The sequence below is a fragment of the Perna viridis genome, chromosome 1 (genome assembly GCF_037379345.1).
Source record: "Perna viridis isolate PV_CMFRI_1.1 ecotype Kerala chromosome 1, ASM3737934v1, whole genome shotgun sequence".
NCBI classification, from domain to species: Eukaryota; Metazoa; Mollusca; class Bivalvia; order Mytilida; family Mytilidae; genus Perna; species Perna viridis.
Window position 1 is genome coordinate 54728160 of NC_142445.1, and position 23946 is coordinate 54752105.

Below are 23946 nucleotides of genomic sequence, written 5' to 3' on the forward strand. Positions count from 1 at the left end.
TTAAATGTCAATTCCACTGTGAAAACAAGTGATTGATCCTTTCAAAATCGTTTTTGTTGGGCGAAAAGATTTATACTTGATTTATTTCGCATACGATATCTTTAATAATAAAATGTTTCCCAGGGCACATGCTGAGGTCAAACCCTGAAAAGATGGAGCAAAAGTGGACACAAATTCCAAGCCTGATACAACTCTACCTTTTCATTGTGATACGGGATAAGACTTCGACTTGGTCAAGTAACTGAAATACATGCAACAAGACTAATACAAGAGGCTCCCAGGAGCCTGAATCGCTCACCTGGTTGAATTTTGCCTTTCAAAGGCAATAAATTAAACAAGAAGTTGTCCAACAATTTTGACTCAAGAAAACTTTGATAGGACTTATCATAAGGATCATTTCAGTAAATGAAAGTCTAAATCTATCATAGTTTTGAAGACATTGGCTGAAAACCGTCATTTTCCCCTGTCAAGGGCAATAACTCCTATAAGAAGGCGTCTGACAAATTTTATGCCTGAAGACTTTTGTAGTCCTAAAAATAAGGATCATTTCAGCTATTGAAAGAATTTGGCTAAACCTAACCGTTTTGGATATATGCGAAAAACTACTGTCTGACCACTATGTTCTATTTTTAGTAACAGTGGCCATGTTTTTCGACGGATCCAAAAAACCCACTTCAATTCCATACAGGATACCCCAAGAAACACTTATACCGAGTTTTGTTTCAATTGGTAAAATAGTGTCAGAGGAGAAGATTTTTGAAAGAAATAACATTAAAAATAGCAAAAAACGTTGAAAAAGGGTAATAACTCCAACATGGCTAAATAGATTAAAATGAAAATTTGACAGGACATAGATCTCATCATGCTGAACACTTTTATCCCGACGGATCGAAATCCCCACAAACTTTCTATGCAGGATACCCCAAGGAACATTCAATCAAAGTTTGGTTCCAATTGGTGCTATTGTTTTTAAGTTACAGACCAAAAAGGGAATTGTCCCAATTTTCACGAATAAAGTCTCATAACGCAAAAATGAGCATCCCAAAATATATAAAATAAAATGATTTGCACAATCAAACCTGGAACAGATGGGCAAATATGGACACAAAGTTCAAACTTGATACAGCTCTGAATTTTGATTGTGATAATGTAAGACACAAGATAATATGAAGCAGTAAAATAACTTAAATTCTTGCAATAAGACTTTAACATGACATGAACATGTCCTTTCTATGTATCCAAGAATTTTGTTTGTTTCTATGATAAAAAATCAAAGCCTGAATCAAAAGACATTTAATGAAAAACTTTTTGTGTTGATGTCCAAAACGGGGAATTGGCTCATATTTTGTATAAATTAAGTCCCATAACTCAAAAATGTAAAATGAATATTTTATGAAAATCAAAAGGAAGCTTATCACACAAATACAATAGAAATGAACTATTCAAAGAGTTTCAAGACAATTGCTTAAAGCATTTTCAGGTTATTATTTAAGTCAATTTAGCAAAATGAGCTTGCTCCCACTATCAAATATGCAACCCGACTTCTTCTGTGTTTTTTTACTGCCTTGACTATCCTTACGGATCTCGCACGACAGCCCCTTACTAGGATTCTGTTAGTAGATGTCTGTTAGTAGTTGGAGGTAGCGAAGCCAAGCCTTCGGGATAGGGATACCTGACCAAAGAACTCAGAGTTTGTCCTACTAGCGGCTGGGCTGCTCTGTTGACGCTCTGGCATACTCCTATTAGTACATTCGTGTTTACATACTGATCGGACTGCACATTTGATGGTGTGAGGAAGCCCATGTGCATAATGTAAACAAATTGCAACAGAAGATATTTAAGTTCTTAGCCATAGCAAATAAGCACAGAAAAAATCTAACTAAAACTTACATGCGCAAACCTCAAAATAAGCATATCAAATTTCCTATGGAAATTACCATAGGAAAGGGTAAATAACTGTATAAATGGCTAAAATAACCATAAAATTTGATACAAATTCATAATTATGCTTAATCTGATAAATAAAATTTGATAGTAGACATTTTAGCGTTGATTTGGAGGATTGTCGACAACTTAAAGGAAGTTTTCATATCTTTTACAAAACAACATATTAGATTTAGAAACTAATAGATAATCATGTGTCCATTTTGCAGGTTAATGAAGTTAAAGATTTTAAATTTTGATGAGAATGATTAAGGAAATATTTTTCTTTTTGTGGTTAAAAGATTCGTTTTGCAAAGGCATAACTGTTAATAAAAGGCTTGCAGAAATAAACAATACATTTTTTTTAATTCAAAATGATGGAAGTGTCTGAAAATAAGCATTTCTAATTAGCTGTCTTTGTAAGAATCATGCAAAATCTGAAAAATGTGATACACCCTAAAAAGGCTATATATTTTTATTTTGTAATTAAGTTGTTTTATGGATTAATATTATAAAGTGTAATTATGCATTCAAATCTGCCTGCTCTTAGGAGATAATCAACAATTAAAATCCAATAGATTATAATGTATTTGAGTGTCTTTAACAGAGTTATCTCCCTTGGTTTTGAAAATCTACAGTGCATTCTATATAATTTTTATCTCCTAAGAACACAGGTTACATGAAAAACTGAATGCTAGTTTTTATTTGCTATGGCAATCCGAACAAAATATCAAAAATAAAAATATGTAGGCTTTTTACCCATGAATCACATTTTGCATGATTCTTATCTGGAGTGCTATTAAAATATACCTATCCTTATTCCAAATGTTACATATCATGTGCAGCATAATATGGGAGGTAGCCAATTAGGGAAAAACTTCTATCTCTAATCCTAAGTTGTATACTTGACATGAGATTGATAAAACTGACCAAAAAAATATAATTTTTATGGAGTAATCTACCTTTTCCAATGTTAATTTCCATAGGAAATTGGATATGCATACTTTGAGGTTTCCTCATGTTATATTTTGTAAGACTTTTTTCTGTGTTTATTTGGGTCATGAAAATTTTAAAAGTTCAATGAAAATAGATGCAACAACTATATTCTAAAAATTGCAAAATCACCCCCTACCTAACCACACTTTTTTTATGAAAAAAAGTCCCAAAACTCTCAATTGTAACATCATAAATTAAAAAAAAAAAAGATGAAAGGGAGCTTTTGTCAATATAATTAAACAATTCACAAAAGTTTTATTGTAACTGGTGCATGGGTTTTTTAACTCCATATTTATACAAAGAAAGTCCCATAACTCAAAAACCAAAAATTTAAAATTCATAAAAATCGAAAGGGAGCCCAAATCAACCAAAATAAACAATTCACCAAAGTTTCACAAGTATTGGTAGCAGCATTTTTGAGTTATTGTGCTAAGTGTAACCGACTGATGGATGGACAAACATGGGAAATCCTCTCTTTTTAATTTCTTGAAAATTTTGATCCTGACTTTCATCCTAGCCCCAATAAAAATCCAAGACAGTTCTTTATTCATAAATACATTTTGGTTTCTGTTGGATAGGTTTTTCTATTTATTACAAGAAGTTGTTCCAAATTCCAACAACATGTAGTTAAATTAATTAGACCCTTGTACCTAACCTGATTAAAGGCCATACTGTTATCACAGAAAACATCTCTTATTCTTTAAAAGTTTTCCAAGAATTGTTCATAATGCTTAATGAATGAAATATCCATTCCAGTTGACTAAAGCCTAATTGATGTTTCTAGGCAATGGATATAATAGTTCAAAACACAAATTTCAGTTTTTTCACAATGCTTTGAAAAACAATGGCTTTAATATCAAAACCAATATCAGCAAGAAGTTGTATTACCACTTTTATTTTTTCACATAAATATCAATAATTAACTATCAAAACCATATTTTCTATGGGTTTATATATAACAAAAGGCAATCACAGTCTTCCTCTTCATAAAACTAGAAACAAATACAATGTTTCCTCTACAATACTGCCCATAGGGGAAAATAAATTAGCATCTGTTAAGGAGGATATCATAGCTACTAAAATTAATACATCATGATATAAATACAGGGAACTGAAACTGATACATTGTTATATGGTGTCAATAAATAGAATGGTACTATAAACAATGAAATAAGTCTGATCCAAAGTCATGTGACATTGAATAACCTGATCGTTGGTGTACATGCATGTAGTTGGTAAAAAATCAAGGCTAGTGACAAAAGGAAACTTTTAAACAGCAGTGAGTAAAAAAGGACATCATTTCAGGGTTAAATAAGACAAATATTGTATCCCTTTAAGGCGGTAGACCTAGGGTAAGGGACACAACTCGTAAAAATCATTGGAATGTTTGTACTCAGCATTTTACATCAATCTCATGTAAGCATCAAATAACTTAGACCGATTTCCTTCTGTTTCAAAGCAAAGCTTGACAGGCTTTGGTGAAATTGAATATGATACAAACGTATCACTGATTTCAAGAGTTATGTCTCTTACCCTAGGTCTACCTCCTGAACTTAGAAATACTAACAATGTAAGAGTTTATGCTGAAGTAAGTTTATATTGCAGAAGTTGATCGATACATTTACTTACATTTTGTATTTATTACATGAACAGATGAATATTTAACTTTTTTTCTGATATCAAAAATCTTCCAACAATCTTGTACACATATTTTACACAAAAAGCAGTGTAGTGAGCATTACTATAATTTTCACTTAATCAGTTTTGTTAATAGAAAAAAAATGACAAAAAATATTTGGTGTACTTTATACAACTGGCTAATATTAATTATGTTTCAACGGAACAAAGAAGAAAGACATGCCAGAAGCCTACGCAGTAATGGAAATCTAATCGAATTGACTACTGATTAATCTACTCATAAAAATATCAGTCAAAAGCCTTAAATTAAAAAAAAACTAGAGGTCCCATGGAGCCTGAACTGCTTACCTGATTACATATTAAATAATTAAAAAAAAAAAACAAGAGGCCCATGGAACCTGAACTGCTCACCTGGTTCAATCTGCCTGGTTCATTTTTGGCCTTTCAAGGGCAATAACTCAACCAAGGAGTCGTCCTACATCTTAATCCAGATAGAGACTTGTTGGCCTTATTGTAAAGACTATTTCCACATCTAGTTTCTAACTATCTATTAAAAAAATGTCATTTTTTGCCTTTCAAGGTAAATAACTCAAACTTCAACCCCATGATGACTTTTGGAGATCTACTCAAGCAAAAAAAGGAGGGATATCTTTATTTTTCTCAATCGATCATATTTTTCAGACAAACCTACAAATAAGTGGCTTTATCCCCCATCCATTAATAGAAATGTCAGGCATGTTTTTTTTAAAGAAAATCAAAAATCCAAATGCTAGGATACCCAAAGGAACATTCATATTAACTTTCATAAAATCTTTCAGGTAGTTTCAAAGAAGAAGAAAGAAAAGTTAATAGACGACAACAGATGCCAAATGATAACAAGAATTCAAATGGCCTTTTGGGCCATGTGAGCTAAGGAGAAAATAAAAATGTCCTTTTGATCCTTAAACTCAAAAGAAAAATTAGAACCATACATTGTCATGGCAACCTTATCAAATTTGCATATATACTGTTTACTACATGGACATATCGACTACATGTGGAGACTTAGTACCATCAGAAAAAAACAAGCCTGTGCGTCACAGTTAGTGCGATTGTCTTTATACTGCACCAGTTTTTTTTTCATTAAACAAAAATACAACAATATCCAGTAAATTTAAAATAATGTAATGTTTGTTACTTTCACCAAATAGTTATACTGTGAAAGTATCATTTTTCATAGGGTAACAATGTTTATATTTAGAGGGTTTGGCAAACAACAAAATTTGGTTCCAAATGGAAATAAAATTTTCTCTTTCATTCATAAGATGGAGTTGTCAAATCCAAGATTTCAAGACCTGTTATCTTTTTCACAGAAAATCTTAAGTGTACAATAGTCATAAGTTATGATGTCATATAAGTTTTGTAATATCGTAATTTTTGACTAATTTTAGACTTAAGTTTCTTCCCAAAGTCAGGAAAACTGGTATCCATGAATGAAAGTACTTTCATAGTATTCACACAGTGACAGTATATCATTTGTAAATATAAGGTCAAGACACTCTGACTACTTGAATGGAACATTAGCAGTATAAGTTTAGATGAAGTATGCCATTAATGGTAGTCTGGAATTTATAGCGATAAATACAAGATGTTTTAAGACTAAATATAGCGTCAGTACCTAGCATTAACGGTTATTTTAAGACATAGATTTTTCGTTAAATTTGTTGGTTCTGAAGTTATTGTTGAATTTATAAAAGCAATATTAAAATTTCTAAGCTAAATGTGAGTCATTTTTGGATATTGATGAATAATTCAGTTATGAAAAAATATGTTACAAACTATAAACAATACTTTGAATGAATAGAAAACACTGAACATTCCTTACATTATAAAACTAATTCAACACAATACTGACAGTCATCTTTTATCAGTTATACACTTTCGAAAGGCGTGTCTTATCCATCGCAGATAATTTTTCAACACAAAGTAAGGTGATTTAATCACACAATTTTATGTCATTAGCATTATGCAGTTTTATCCAAGTTCACAACAAAATCCAGTCAATCCATAAGATTTCCCATTCAGTAGAATCACTTTATTCAAAGTCACAGTCAATTGTTTTCTAATAAGTATCCAAGAATTATTCTATTTCATCAGAAGAATCTCCCCAGTCCTGAAGGTCAAGGTCAATGTCAGTACAGTTGTAGACAGCATAGCGTAACTTCTGTTCTGCGATCTTAGAACTAAAATAGATAAAAGTTTAATTATATGTGATTTAATACAAGTATGAGAAATCATTATTTATTATCAACTAAATTGAAAAGGACCCCATGAATATCAATGAAATGGAAAATTATTAGAAAATGTTGGCCAATGCAGTATGACTTTATCATGATGATGAAGTATGAATACACCGATTTTTCTCTGCAGGTGTGCACCATCTCAAGTTTTTCATTAACAGAATACATTACAACCAATTAAGACACCAACCATTTTATTACTGTGTTGAGGCCTGGGAATTTTTCAACACACCTTTGAAGTTTGAACTTGCAAATAAAAAAAAATTTAAAAATAAACAAATTCTGCTTTATTGAATGGGTAAAAAATGAATGTTTTGAAGACCAAAAAAATATTCTACCTTGCACAAGAATCCCAGGCCCCCTTCAGTAACAAAATAATTTGTGGGTCATATGTCTTTCAAAACACAAACTTAATGACATTATGTTAACAATTAAAATCATAGTTTGTTTAATAGATTAATGTCATATATCAACATCTTTATTAAATAATGAAATGCATTGGGTTAATATCTGGAACAATGTGCAACTAAGAGACTGGCCTAGTGTACAACAAAAACCTCACTAATACTTTCTAAATACTAAATAGGGATAAATCACAAGGATCTAAGGCATTGTTGATTTTCTTCCTTAAAATAAAAGTAAAACAAAGAATACAAATCACAGGCCTAACTGGCATGCTTCTTTACACATGCAACAGCTAAGGTTAATATCAGGGACAACAAAATAAACAAAAACAAAGAAATCTCAAGTTTAATGGGGTTATGAAAAGTTCTGAACAGCAAAGCTAGCTTGACATTAGAAGCTTAACTAGATAAATGATAAAAGGTTTTAAAGCAATAATAAACTATTATTAAAATTCAAAGCTTTTAGAAGCCAAATATTTGAGCACACCACATGATTTGCCAATATCTTAATAATATTTTATATGTTGAATATACTTTTCAAGCCACTTTATTATTGCAATGACGATATTTGAGGGACAACTATAGTACACACATGCAGAGAATGAATCAGCATACTTAAAACACATCTAGATCTGTATCACTAAGATATAGTGTATCAGCATCCATATCAGTACAGTTATAGATTGCATATTGAAGTTTCTCTTCAGCAACCTTCGAGCTGAATTAAAAATATGATTGCATTATCTTTTTAGGAGATGTTAGCTTGGCTGATTCATTTGGTGTTTTTGAACAAAATTGCCCTTGAAATGATTAAGTGTTAATAGAAATCCTTATTTTTTTATTAAGATCAAAGTGTTAGCATATAGATATGCAATATCACTGTGTACAGTTTTAGAGAACTATAAATAGATATGTTTTGTTGAAGAAAGTGACATATAAAGTATTTTATTCACTCTGTGTTAAAATGTGAGAAAATGATAGTATTCTAATTACATGTATTTATTACAAACACACAAAACAAGGCTGAATTTGTTAACATTGCACCACATTTCTATAAATTATATTTTATGACAATGGAAACCCAAGGTAAATATATAGGAGTTGAATGTATTGATATAATACATGTACATGTAATATCTTACCTGGTGTAAGTAGGAATGTAAAGCATGTTGGCACAAGTTGATGATTCTGGTAAACAGTCTATTGCATCACTACAAATCAGAAACTTTACAATTACATTGAAGTTATTGATAAAAAAAATTACTCCAGAAATTTATAAAGTCATCTTTACAAAGTAGTTTAACTATTAACGCCATATTTTAATGTTCTAATCTGAATTAAGGATATTTATAATCAACACACTTAAGTACAACAATATGTGAGAATCATGCAAAATTGAAAAATAATGAATCATGCTCAGAAAAAAAAAACAACATGAATTTGACAATGTGGACAAACTATACGGTAAAATACTTTATAAAATACTTTTGTAATTGTAATATTAATAAGATTTACTGTGCTCATCCATTCACCTGTCTGTTTGTCTGTTTGTGTATCTTGTAAGAGAAACTTCCTCCACTAAACTGCTTGGTGATTTTGATGAAAATTTATGTATCAAGTTCAGTTACAATATTGACATTTGTGTCAAGAATAAAAGTTTTAATGGATAATTGAAAGGGAAGATAATCTTAATAACAGATCTACATGCTCAGAGTCAAGTAGATTTAGACATTTTCCCTAACAGGGCTAATACCCCTCACAGCCTGTTGAACCCTGTACATTGAGGGACCAATGTGAACACATGGTTCATATTAGACACAGTATTTATGAGGGATGAAATAAGCACTTTTGATACATAATTTCACTTACAGTTTTCCAGAAGAAACATATATAGGAGCAGGCAGTCTTTTACGACCAGTAACAAATCTAAGAAATCTACTTCTATCTTCCATAGAAAATTTCTCTAACGCTTGCCACAGGAACTTCACTGTTGAGCAATCTTCCTCTATATCATCATAATGGACTAGAAACAAAACAATTAAAAATGAAAAAAAAATTTTCTAAACCTGTAAAAAAAAATAAAATGTGTGCATTCTAATGCTAAGTAAACCCCTAATTTTACAGGAAGTTGATGTTGGACAGCAACCTAAATTACTATCAAAGTATTTCCTATCTATATAAAGCCACACACCAAATTTGAAATCAATCCATCCAGTGAAAGATGAGGATTTTGTGACAAAACTGAATTTTCTCTATCATCTCATTTAGTGAAAAATGGTAAGGTCCCATGACACAGGAAGTTGATATCAGACAGCAACTAAAATCACTTCATATGTATGCAACACATAAAATTTAAATTAATTCATTCACTGAGAGCAGATAACTCCTTGAAAATATAGCAGAATTTGCATCAACATAAAAACTACCTAACATTGAGACTAAAACCAACTCAAAAAGATCTCTTAGTTACTGCCTCATTTCCTGACCATTACATATTTTAGCATAAATCATAACACATTTTTAAATGCTGATCAACCCTCTATTCTAAATAATTACAAAGATATGAAGCAAACAAGAAAAAGTTTCTGACATACAGACACATTAACAGAGCATTAAATGTCAGGTTTGCCACTAAGGCCACAATAAAAAAAAAAATCCAAGATTCTCATCAAACTTTTATTAAAAATTTGGGTGTGGGAACAAATTCAATTTTTTATTTTTCTTACAGTAACAGTCACTCATGCCAAAAAACAAGCATTGTTGTTATCATCTTTGTGAGCTTGGTGATCAATTTTACTTATGGAAAAAGATTTTTCAAAGAAATAGCAAAGAAAAAATATGATTAACAAACTGGAAGTTACTAAATGATGATTTTTATAAATCAGGTCCGAACAAGACCCAGAATATTTCCAGAACTTTAAGTCAGGTATTATTTTTCAAAATGCTTTTGAAAATAAAAAAAAAATCGGGTCAGGTGGGGATGAGAACCTAGGAATTTTTTCATTACAGCCTAATGATTTGTATACAGTCTTCTACCTGAACGTTTGAGTGCTTCTATAGTTATATCAGGATTTCCACTGATACGATGCTCCAGTTCCTGCCATGTCAGTAAATCAAACACAGCCTGGGGTACCGTTTTAAGTAAACCTTTTCTAATAGCAGCAATCTGAATAAAATAACACAATACCATAACATTTCACCAGAGTAGGAATCTGTAAATATTCAATGAAGGGTAATAACATAATTACCAAAGTGATAAAATCAAGGCAGTAGTCAAAAGGAATAATCTAAAGGGAAAGTCAGTATAACAAATGGCAATATCAGGACAAAAACCAGAAAGTTGGAAAACCTCCACAATGGTCTTGACTTGGTACAGGCATTTCAAAAGGAAAGGTGGGTTAAACCAGGTTTTATAGCACTTAACCTCCTACTCCCATTATGGTTCATTATTTCCAGTATATTTTAACACCAATGGGCAGCATAAATTTGCCATCATTCAAAATCTGTAAAACCAGTAGTCAAAACAGTACAGAAGATATGAACAATAATTATTTGAAAATAAAAAGAACTACAAAAAAATACAAAAAACATGATGTAAATCCTAGCCACAATTTTCAAAAAGTCTTGAACTTTTGAAGGATTTTTTTTAAAGTTCTGAGAATGCCTTTACAAAATTCTTGAAAAAAAACTTTTTAACATGGTATATATTATTATATAATGGTGTTTATCTGTTAATCAAGTGACATCCATGTCATAGATGAATCTAAGCTTACACCAGAAAATTTGGTTGAATATATAGGAAAGCATGAAATCGCTAGAGTAAGCCCTTCTTTTATTTGAATTTCTGGATCAACCACTGCATGTGATTAGAAGAATGGACCCTTTAAATATATATATATTTTTAAAGAATTTACCTGTTCATCAAACTCTGTCATCTTGACTTGCCTAACTTTGCTACAATATTCCTGTCTATCATTGTATTTTAAGGGAAGGGGATTCCCTTCCCCATCTACTTTTAGCTCAACAGGTGTACCATCAGTTAAAGTGGTACTCCATGTTCTCCCTGTTGATAAAAATGTCTCCTCATCCATTACCTCAAGGTGATCTATTAACTTAACCTTGAAACAAAAGAAACTTTTTTTTATGAAAATAAATATCTACATCAAAACAGACACAAAAAGATTAAAGTTTAGGCCTTGAAAAAAACTACCACTAGAACTAGAAATACTGTGAGTAGACCGCAACTTCACTTGGAATTAAATCACGATTATATACCCTTAAATTGGATAATCTCTCCTTACAGTGACCAGACAATAATTATCTGGTCTAATGGACATATGATGCCTATCATTTTTTTTTACATTTTCATCCTTGGAGCAGTTAAAGAGGAGTTGAACTTAGGAGAATGTGAACAGATGGAATGTTGGATGGACATACAGAAAGACCTCCAAACTTAAATTCTAAAAAAAATAGCATATATTAGAAAGGAAGGATGGATACACACATTTTTATGCCAGACATGAATATGTTTCATTGAAAAGAAACACTGACATCATAGATCAGTTTTTACCTCAGCAGCATCCACAGTATGATAATCTCTGGTCCATGTAACTCTTTCTCCACAGAGTCTCTTCCATACCAACGGCGGGAAGGATAATACCTAAAGAAAGAAAAACTTAATGTGTCTAAAAAACAACAGAACCAAAGCTTTCATTTGGGTTATCTTAAACCTTATCCAACATCTCAGAGCAACAGGAAAAGGGGTTAAAGCTGGATCATCTTAAACTTTATAGAACATAGCTCAAAATTACAGGAAAACAGTGCTTGAAGACATGTTTTTTTTTTAAATTGGAATATATCTGAAACATGATGCTATGCAAATATTTGTGCTTTCTCAATTTTATAATCATGCATTTTTACAACCGAAATATTTAATTAGATTATTTAAGAAACATACCAGGTTTTCTTTTCCTCTAAGACAAGCACCCATTAACTGTCCCATCCATTCATACTTGGCAAACTCTCTACACTGGTGGTTTAGCACATAAACATCTCTGTGAATATTAGAGTCGTCCCCTATCTGTAAAATATACAGAACCAAATGATAATATGTGATCTTTTGAGATCAGTAAAACCTGTCTAAACTGAATCTCTTCAGACAATGAACTTGTTTGGTCTACACAGCTGTTCAGTTTACACAGGTACACAGTTGTTCAGTTTACACAGGTACAATGCTGTTCAGTATACACAGGTACAAAGCTGTTCAGTATACACAGGTACACAACTGTTCAGTTTACACAAGTTCATGGCTGTTAAGCTTACACAGATACATAGCTATTTAGAATCTGAACTTCAGATTATATGCAGCAAAACTGCAGCAAGAGCAAAAAGCACTACAGGACATGCATGTGCAAGTCAGCAGGATGCAGAATAATAAGAACTAAAATTTATCATCCAGAAATTATATGTCACAGAGAGAATGTAAAATAACAATAAGTGTCCCCAATAATTATTTAAAAAAGAAAAAACAATTTCTTGAACACCTAAAGTCTAACTTAAATAGCAAAAAGGATTGGTAGTTTGTAAATGTTTACATTATAAAAATGTCACATTGCAATTAATGTCATCAATTTTACTTTCATCCCAAACTCAGTTTGGAAGACAAACGAAATTAAAATGCCAGAATTTTTGGTACATGGACAAATGCATATGTAGTTCAAAACATTTAAGTAGTTGAATAATAATTTATTAAATTTCATAGTAAACAGTGTCATTTACAATGAAACCTAATATTGGTCAAAAAGAATTTAATGATGTCTTAATAGGCAATACCTAATCCATATTAAAAATATAAGTGGTGTTAAAATTTTTTTTAAGGGAATTATCATTTGAATTGATCATACCTGATTGGGAGATCTAATGAAGAAAGGTAAAGGTAATGCTGTATCACTAGTTGTAGGACATAACTCCTCTGATAGATCTGATAAACTGTCTCTAAATCCTCCACCTTGGTCAATCACACCTTCTGACATAAACTTACATTCCCACCACTGATCAAATCGGGCTGACCATCTATAAAAATATTTATCATTTCATAAAGGTGAAATTCATCAATGCCAATGTAATTGAAATGTGTCTGTTTAATCAGTTTGGCATTTAAATTATGAATTGCTAGTGCATGTACTCTCAACAGATTCAGTTATATGGTAACAAATGTAAAACAAAATGTCTTCTTCTTATCATGGATGACAGTCACAAAGAGAACACAAAAATGAAAAAAAAAAAAAAAAAATTCAACACTAGTTAAATGCTTGACAATAGCCACAGTCTTTTTTTAAATATCATTATGGATCCATTTTTACTTGCTGGGTACTAATTTTTGTGGATTTTGTGGGTAGTGTTGAACAACAAAATTAAAGATTCCAATGAACAAAAACTTCAATGAATGATTGTCTACTCAGATACTTTAATCATCATACTATTCTAGTAACACAAGAGAGAAGTCATATCAAGTGGTCAACATCCTGCCACCATTAATTGTTTAATTAAATAGAATATCAATTGTTTTATAGCCCCATATGGCCTGTATATATGTATATACCAAATGTCTTTTTTCCATCTAATAAAAAAAAATTATACTCACAAAAATAAAAGAAACCACAGTATACAATTACCTGTAATCTAATTGCTTGCTATTTTTATCTTTGAATTTCAAGCCTTCATAAATTTGAGCGAAGATAGAGTTTTTGAAGTCTGGGTCATTTGTAGGATCACATCTATGTTCCATTGCAGCTCTTCTATTGATGTAAAGTTTAGGTGTATCTGAAGGTCTCCTGTGAAAAAAAATACCATAAATTTATCACCATTCTGTAACCAGACCAAGTGTAGGTCTATCTGAAGGTCAAAGTTCCAACAAAACTTTATACAATTCTTATGACTGAGAAAATTTGTAATGTCCATGGTAAAGTGACCTAAAAAACAGTCAAGAATTTTCTCAAATTATATTACATGTAACTTTTTCAAAAGTTTAGTGGCACCAGGGAAAGGAATAATAGCAGGTAAAATTTAGTATTGTCTGCAAGTGAGTTAATTTGGTGTAAAAGATTAAAGTGTTGTTGATCTAAAACTTGTGACGATGAAGCATTTCAAGGAATAATGAGAGAAAACAATGTAAGACTGTCAGTTTTTTGTCTGATCAATGTACTAAGTTTGCAATAAGATATGTTTCACCTTAAACTAAAGGAATAAAAGTGACATTTGGAATCTAGTAGATAATATACATAATGTTAATATACTACAACCAGATGTGATATACCATGATGTCAGATTATATTTACTCTTTTTTCAATTATGGTAATGAGTTGACTTACTCTGTGGCTGATTCCTTAATAAATGTATCTATTAAATGCATTCTTTTCTTCGATAAAGGCAGTAGTTGGCGAATAAACTGCAAAAAAGTAACAAAGACAGTTTAAAACATATGGAAGCATTACATGTCCCTATACAATCTCATTCTTACAAGTAGAAACTATTACCAAAATAAATCTTCTTGTGGTAAATCACCAGGCAAGTTAACCAGAAAATAGTAAAGAGGAAATATCTTCTAACAGGATGAAGATGTTTGCATCGTACATACACATAATCAAGAGTTCTGAGTGCAATGTTTGCTGTCTTTATCTGTGACATATCCTGTCAGTTTTGTGTGTAATTTGGTATTTCCTAGTCATCTTAATTTCATGGTTGAAAAGTCATAATGCCAACCATGAAAATAATTGATTGTGAAATATATAAACTACTAATTTATTGTTTAGGGATTTTTTTTTTTTTTCAAAAGAAGAAGTGGCATTCTTCATGTGGTATCTATTTTTGCATTTTTGCAAGCTAACCTACTTATCAATTAAATGATTTGCAGGGCCCAGCTCAATATGATATACAAGGGTCAAACCCTGAACAGTTGGGGCAATTATTGACACAGCAATCAAGCTTGATACAGACAGTGACTGACAGTTCTTTTTGGATTGTGATTGAATGTTTTAAACAGCATGAGATTCTGACCAGAATGAGAGTGGTCTCAGAACTTAGAAATTTGTAATTAGACATACCAAATAAGACCCAAATTTTAATTACAGGGGGTACATAGATATCTCCTTGACGATTTATTCACCCACTTACCTTGTAAGCAATTTTTGATTTTATGTCTATTTGTTTTCAATTGTTCTTAATCCAATGGGCAAAACTTTTAACTAATTTCTTAATATCAAATCAAAGCTTTTTGTAGTGGTAGGAAAATTGAAACTAAATCTAAAAAAGTTTTTTTAAATTCTGTAAACCCTCAAACTTTCACACTACAGTGGACATAGATAACAGTTATACAAGTTTTCTTCGTTTTTGGTTAAAGTTGTCAATCATCTTACTTCTAGTGAACTGTAAGAACCAACTGAGTATTTCCAGGATGGGACTAAATATTTAAGCACACTATCTAAAACTGTGATAAATCTGCAAAAAAGGATGAAAAATGTCAAAAAACATGGGTGGTGATGTGATATGATACTTTAATGAAACATAAGTCACAATGGAAGAAATGGATGTTAAAAAAATCTTATTTTACTTAGAAATACTGTAGAAACATTTAAATTTGAATGGTTAAAATTTCTTGGTGTGTGATAAAACTAGAAAAACTCACTTGATGATACCCTTGCTCCCCACTCAGTAACTATATAGAAAATCCCTTTATTCTTTCAGATGAAAAAACAAAAAAGAAGGTGCACAATGGCATCATGTAATAAAGAATCTGTGAAAGTTTCATTAAATTCCATTCAACTATTTCAGAGGAGTTGCAGATTTGAACTGAGGACTGATGAACGGGAACCATGTTCCATTAAATTCCATTCAACGATTTCAGAGGAGTTGCAGATTTGAACAGTGGACTAATGAACAGGAACCATATTGTATATACAACAAAAATGTATTTACCTTTGTAGAACTATAGACCTCCTATACAATTGTTCTGGTGAATAAGATTCCAACTTAGGGAATCTGACTAGATTATCTTTCTTGAAAACATCCAAGTCAAAACCCATGTATCTTCCCTCAGAGGCTGTAATCTTAATCTCTCTTATCCTAGTATCTATTCCACCAGCTGTATTATTATAAAGAATAGCATTAAAACAACTACTGTGAAAGTACTTTTATTAGTGGGTACCAATTTTCGTGGTTTACGGGGAAAATGATCAGTTCGTGGATTCTTGAATTCGTTGATTCGACAACTCCATCATACAAACAAATGGAATATTTCCTTTTCATTGGGAACCAAATTTTGTGGTTTACCAAACCCAAGAAATCCACGAATATTGGTACCCAACAAACAATAACACTCTCACAGTATACAACACAAAATGTAAATAATAGTTACAAGTAATAACTATAGTATAGCCAAAAATACAGGGGTGCAGCACTGCACTTTCTTAAGAGTAGCATTTAGAGGATGGAGTCTCATAACAGTAATAAACACAACTTTAAGATATAACATTAGAAGTGCTTAGAGCTTGATTTCAGTCTGACAGGAAGTTACATACAGCCAAACTTTCTGGGATTTATGGATTTAGTGCAGGAAAAATAACCTAGTAGTTCTGGATGAGAAAAACAAGCTGTATGTAGAGTACATTAGTTTAGTATCTGAACAAATGGAACAACTTAGCCCAGATGGTCCTCATCTATAAAGCCACTCTTAAACCTTTCTCATAGTATAATTAACTACTTCAACTTAAAAAACTGTATTTAATACAAAAACATCATATTCCTTTTCCATGATTATTATTTGCTTGATGTTGAATACTTATGTACTTAATGTTTTGCATTTACGGTCTTTTTTTTAATAGTTGTGGTCCAAATTACATATCCTGTTCAAGGGTTATAAGAGTTATAATTCTACACTGTATGAACACCTTCTAGTTTCTTGCATTCTGGAGTTATGTCCCTTGTGATTATTAGGGTAAATATTAGACTTACATTTACATTCCTTTATTCTAATCATAATGTAAGGATAATGTTCAGAGCAGTTCTCTAACAATGGGATATCTTCTACATCACTTATTTCCCTAGTAAAGTAAAAAAAAACAAGATCACAATAAAAAAAGAACTATACATTACATTGTTATTTCAATAAAAAAAATTCAAAATGGACCAAAAATAAAGAAGTGTTGCACCTATGACCCCTTATAACACAAAACGATAAGAGATATCCGCATTCTGATTGCAAAGCACAGGAAGGGATTTTCATTCATAAGTATTTCAATAAAAAAATTCAAAATTATACCGAAACTTTGTTTTCAATTAAGGCCCTCAAGTGTAACAACAAATACAAGTACATAATACAGTAAAGACAAAATTTTGTTCAAGTAGATGAAAGTATCAGGTCAATGACATATTCAAAATAAACACTTGACATTTCCCAAAAGCACACCATTTCCTGAAGTTTTATCTGAAGTTACAAATTATACTATCAACTAGGATACAAACACATGTTTACACAACTATACACAGACCTGTATTTTTGGGTCATTTTTAGAATATGCCAGACACGGAACCTCATGTTTATTATTTTTCATGATTATATTACTTCTATATCACATGTCACATAAATATAGAATTATATTCCTACCAAGTAATGTTAACAGTGTTCAGAGAAGTAAAGTTGTTAGGTTCACCACCTTCAACAACAATTTTCCTTGGTAAATAGTTGTCATCTGATCCATCTAAAGTGACTTTTAATTCTCTTAAAAATAAAAGATAATTAGATAATTAATATGATTTTAACTTCGGTTCGTGTAATATACACATAAATTTACAAGTTAAGAACATTTTCAGACTCAAGTCTGTTTTAAGTTCTTTGACAGAAACTTGAATTGTTTTTCAAAGTGATAAATGACCTATATTGCCAACAGCATTGTGTCATAGTTTTGGTTGAATGGTTCATTAAATACCATTCAGAACAGTTTTTTAAATTGACACCAGCCCGACAGCTATGGCTGGTAAAAATGCTGGTAAGCTTGGAGAATTTGACCAGCAGGTCAATGACTGCTATATAACTTTACAAAAATTTTTCAGCTTGGGCTTCTTGTCAAAAATCTATATGGCAAAGACTGTTCAGAAAAAAAAAGAAAAATACAGGATTGAAGTACAATAAGAAGACCACTGAGAAATAATTACTAAAAGACCCCATCTACTATATCAATTTATAAACTATATTTTGTTTAAATTATCCATGAATTTTAAAGAAACTGATATTTATCATACTAGTAAAAGTGTGTGTAAGAACATGCTTTATTCTTTGGAGTCAAAACATATATATAGAACTTGCCTTCAATTTATATATCTCTAGTTTTACTGGTGCCACTCAAAACATGTACTTACGATATAATAGCACCTTTCTTCATTTTAAGTTCAATCCAGTGTCTTCCAGCACTGCCATCACTCTCCCAGTATGTGTCTGGATCTCCATCTGTCAATGGAGAACCGCCAGTAGATTCATCCTAAAAAGTACATTTTAAAACATTTTATTCATTATTTTTTTTCCTGTAAGTTAATGAAGTTAGGCAAAATCTACAAAAATCTGTACTTTCCATGCTTCTGGTCAGTGTAGATTTCATAATGTTAACAAGTATGAATATCAGTCCAGCATATCAAATTTCCTTAGGACTGTTTTACTTACATGTATATGAGACTTCAAACCCAAACAACATAAGAAAGAAAATATTATCTTTATATAAACTTACAAGTTGTAACAGAAATATCAATATCAAAAATCAAAAAATAAAGACCAATATAAGTACTTATAACAATTTGTAATCAATCACTTACACAGCAAGAAGAAACATCAACAGCCTCCACATAGTTCTTTATACTGCCTAGATGATCATTTTCTGGAGGTATATGTTGAGACATTAAACGGACTAAAGCCTCCTCACATTCTATAGACCAGTTTGTTGGAACTTGTTGTAATTTATCTACAGCTTCAATATCACATTGCATCACTTCTAACTTCTTTTTAGGTAATTGTAGTGAAAAATGCTGTTCAACAACATCTTCCCAACTGCAATAATTCATAAAGACTTACAAGTTAGGACAAGCAAACATTGGTTATGAAGACAAGAAGCTCTATGATAAACTTGGAGAATCAAAGACATGTACATACACATGCATGTTAATTTCCTAGCAAATTAGCAAATATACTATTAAGCACTAATGTACCAACCAAAGACAAGTATCAAACCTGTATGTACTTCATTTTTACTTACATGTACATGTATTAGACATTGGCATTTACCAATATAAATTTACAGTACAGAAAGAGACATACAATGTACCATAACTGATCACTGACATAATGGGGCACCATCCTAAGAGTGGTAGCCAATAACATTATTTCTTTAGGTTTCTTAAGAATTCTTTTTGGAAGTCCTTCCCCCAAGGCATTACCTACCTTTCAAAACAACAACAAAAAATTGGGAGTATTTCTTTCAATTAAAAAAAAATGTGGGCTAAAAATTACATAGTAATGAACCACTATGTCAGTGATCAGTCATGGTGAACCACTATGTCATTGATCAGTCATGGTGAACCACTATGTCAGTGATCAGTCATGGTGAACCACTATGTCATTGATCAGTCATGGTGAACAACTATGTCAGTGATTAATCATGGTATGTCTCTTTTTGTACTGTAACTATAATAAGTCTTAGAAAATGTACATATACAACATACTTTGATATCACATTTTTCTTTGCTGTTTTGTCTGAGGGTACAAGGGCTAGTGACTCCTCTGTAGAACCCTTACTGCTAAACTGTTGTATCCATGCCTCATTATCAAACTTCTCCTCTTCATTTGAAGTAACTTTAAACTAAAATATAAGATACCAATACTCATTTCTAAAAAACATAGTGCAAATCATTCTTGTATGAATAGGAGAGTTTGCCAATCTCATTAGTGATGTGATATTCGCTAATTTGCATAACATTAAGTGTCAAATTGGTTGGTTAATAAATGAATTCTAGATATATCAGCACTTGATTATAATGGAACCTGGTGAAAAAGGCACCATATATAGTCAAATTGGCACCTTGTTATTTGTCATTATTCAGCACATTTATTTGCCTTGGAAGAACAACCTTTAGATATTTTGAGGGAAAGGTGAAAGACCAGAGAATGACTGAAATAACAAGATGGAACAACTTTAAACAGATTCGTATATAAAGACGAGGTGTGTACCATTTTTCTTTCCAATTAATAAAGTTACAGGAATATCAGTATTTTAACATCAAGTCCATGTCAGTTTAGAGTACAACTGCTGACATGGTTTTATTTTCATAGTCAATACATACTGTCATAATGCTTATATAACCTAATTTACTTTTATAGTAATTACTCTTTAATCTTGTGAAGCCATTTAGTTGACCACAGTGATGCAATCAACATACATGTACAGGTAACCTCAATTAATTTTTCCATTCCCGTCAAATATCTAATAACAATGGATTATTTCAAGTTTTCAATGCTATTATCAGCTTAATGTCATGATCTTGTTGTTTTTTGTTTTTTAAATTTAAATATATATTTTGTCATTTCTTATTTCCTCTTTTACTCTCTTAATTTTCACAGATAAAGCTTTGTAACTTTGTTGCTTTTTAATCTTTTTGTTTATGCCCCTGTTTTATTCTATCAGTTTGTGGGTTTTCTTTTTCAGGCAAATCACCATTTGAATGAAAAGTTTGTTTACTGACTATATGTCTATTTATTTTTTTTACAAGTATAAGTCATTAAGAAGCTCATGAGAGCTAACGTTACTGTTAATATGAAACACAACTATAAATAAAAATTATTACATGAACTACTACTATTTAACAAATAATACACAACTGAATTTAATTCAAATTCAAAAAACATATTTTATGAGATATATCACTCTCAAGTACAACGTTAATACTTTTTTGTAAGTAAACAAATATTATAATGCAAAAAAAAAAAGAGTTGAATATCAAGTTGTTGATTTAAGAAGGTCCTGATTTGACTATTTTTTTATAATGAAAGATGCTGATTTAACCATGTGCGGATTTGACTTGTTACCAAATAAACAACCAGGGATCTCGCTAGGCTTCGCTAATGTCGCAATTTGCGATTTTTTATTTGATCTAGCGATTTTGGCACCCATTTTGGCTCTAATTTCTGAAAATTGGCAGCTGGCGATTTTTCTGGTGACAGAATTTAGAAAGCCAGAGCAGCCCCTGAACAACTAAATAAACAATGGACAATTCCATGATAAGAATTCCACTTTTCCAAACTTATTACTTTGTTATTTTATATTAAATTTTGGACCTGTAAAATGTTTCATTTAGATAAAATAATTAATATTTTGTATGTGAAACTATACCTCTTTTACTTGAAAAATAAATTTGTAATAATATTTATATGTAAACCTCTACTTTTATATAAATTAAAATTAAATTTTATGTTCATATAGTTTAATTACTGAACCTAGAGATTTTTTTAATTATCTTAAAAAATGGAGAAGTTATGATGATTTAAAGTTTATGCTCCATGCCAATCAATGGATTTTTTTGCCAACCAAAACCAAATCACAGGTAAGTGATGACATCATGAAAAATTCTCTTAAATAAATCAAAATACACATTGGTATCAGTGTTCTTCCCATAAATCTGAAATGCAGTTCTCACAGGCTTAACATACATGTAAATGTACATGTACAAAAAATGTAACTGAATAAATACTCAATCAAATACTTTTAAACGAATGCCAAACTTAACAAAAACATAAAGGGTGTGGCTTTGTCAAAATGTGTCCCACCAGGTTCAATATTTCCTTTTATTCACTATATATGAGTATATAATTTGACACAAACCTTCTTCAACCTTAACCATTTGCCATGTGCATTACAAAACTCTTCACCACTGGCTATAATTCTAGATTCAGGGGTACAATGCAACTCTTTCAGCTTTTTGTTATTTTTTACAGGTTCTGGGTACACTTTAATTGTTGTTCTATTATGAAATTTGTACTCTACTTCTGAAGGCACGTAACAAATACATTCTGGCAACTTTTTCCTTTCTTTCAGACACTGGATGCATTCCAAAATACACCTTATTCTCGAAAGTCGTTTTCTTGATGCAATTAAATGTTCGACATTTGAACTCTGAGCTCCTGCGTGTTTGTGATCTTTAGAATGCATCGTTTAGTTATAATGACATCCAAAGATGGTGAAAATAGGATTGACTCATTTCTGCGAAAATTCTTAGATTCTTCCCGGAAGTGAAATAGTTGTGCTTAGTGTTCGATACGAGTCGGACTTGTAAAATTCCGGGCAATTATTAAAAAGCAATACGTAGTCCTGAATAGTTTAAAATATTTTATTGCTAAATTTACAGGCAATTGGATAGGACATAAGTTATACCAACGAGTCTTTTCCACACACATGTAATTAATTACAAGAACTTTGTGAACATACGTTAGCGACAAGACTGAAAACATGATATACAGAACTAAGTCTGACAAAACTGAATCTGTGTGTGTGTGTGTTATACAAATTTATTATTATTATTATCATTATTATTATTATATAGATAGCAGTGATTTACCGATTTGTTCCCAGTGTATTTATTTTCGATAATTCACACTGAAATAAATTCGGTAATTTCACTCTAGCGCTTTCTCCCGCCAAAACATCACAACACAAAATTTTAAATTTGTGTTGAAAATAACAATGAATAATGGAGGAAATCTATATAATAAATAGGATAATCAATTGGTTATCTTGAATAACCAAATTATGATCACTCGTGTCAAGAAGGCATTAAGATTTAACTCGTTAAATCTAGGCGTTCTTCAGCACTCGTGATCATTTTTCGGTTATTCACTCTTCCCAATTAATTATCTTATTAAGCTTTCACTGGCCGGGTCATTCCTCCTCGCAGGATTAATCTAGGGCTGTAACCTAGAACACGATGTACTAAGTAGGCGCTGGACTTGGTGCAGGCGGTGTTGCCATAGATGCCTCACCGGTACGAGGTCGAGTCCCGCAGAAGGAACGACCAAACATTTGCATCGCAAATTTGACAGTTCTAACATCGTTGGGAAGTTTTCAGACCCTTTTATAAGTTTACATTATCTTCCCTCTATCAATTTGATCCGGTGGACAGTGTAGCGAATAGAGTCGTCACATTCTGAGACGTTTGTATAATATTGATTTGTTGTGACATGCATCATTTGATCCTCTATCCTACATAAAAACACCTAGATGAACTGTCCCGTACTACTATACATCGTATACTAAATTACAGCCCTAGATTAATCCTACGAGGATGAATGACCCGGCCAGCGAAAGTTATATTTTTACACAGGCTAGCTGGCCGAGTGGTCTAGGACGCTGTACTTTGTGCATGCGGTATTGCCATAGATGTCACAGCGGTGCGAGTTCGAGTCTCGTGGAGGGAACGACCAAAAATCTGCACTGCAAATTTGACAGTTCTAACATCATAGGTATTCTTCCCTGCATCAATTTGATCCGATGGAGCAGTGTAGCGAATAGAGTCGTCACATTCTGAGACGTTTACACACACACACACACACACACACACACACACATATATATATATATATATATATATATTAGCAAACTTAATGGGTATCGGATCGT

General features: G+C 31.6%; 1 protein-coding gene across 2 annotated transcripts; it reads right to left on the reverse strand.

The window, feature by feature from the left end:
- Positions 1 to 3798: 3798 nt before the first annotated feature.
- On the reverse strand, positions 3799 to 22570 carry LOC148629422 (E3 ubiquitin-protein ligase HECTD3-like). Of its 2 annotated transcripts, XM_088550710.1 has the most exons (19): positions 22156 to 22570; positions 20003 to 20139; positions 19100 to 19331; positions 18653 to 18771; positions 17901 to 18014; positions 17249 to 17337; positions 16214 to 16379; positions 15655 to 15736; positions 14611 to 14687; positions 13915 to 14073; positions 13144 to 13312; positions 12198 to 12320; positions 11811 to 11900; positions 11155 to 11358; positions 10277 to 10406; positions 9110 to 9263; positions 8383 to 8451; positions 7856 to 7958; positions 4473 to 6779 (listed from the first exon to the last, which is right to left on the reverse strand). In XM_088550710.1, exons 1-18 carry the CDS (start codon positions 22480 to 22482, stop codon positions 7856 to 7858), a joined length of 2544 nt encoding a protein of 847 aa, XP_088406836.1. In that variant the 5' UTR covers positions 22483 to 22570; the 3' UTR covers positions 4473 to 6779. The 2 variants fall into 2 exon arrangements, with proteins under 2 accessions (XP_088406825.1, XP_088406836.1); XM_088550699.1 differs by lacking the exon at positions 7856 to 7958 and having other exon boundaries at positions 3799 to 6779.
- Between the last annotated feature and the right edge of the window lie 1376 nt (positions 22571 to 23946).

Coding starts and splice junctions, on each gene's coding strand:
- LOC148629422 (XM_088550699.1), bottom strand. CDS start 22,482: ATGCATTCTAAAGATCACAAACACGCAGGAGCTCAGAGTTCAAATGTC. Junction 15,737..16,213: donor AGGTCTATAGTTCTACAAAG/GTAAATACATTT, acceptor CCTTTTTTGCAG/ATTTATCACAGTTTTAGATA. Junction 13,313..13,914: donor AGCAAGCAATTAGATTACAG/GTAATTGTATAC, acceptor ATATTTTTATAG/ATGGTCAGCCCGATTTGATC.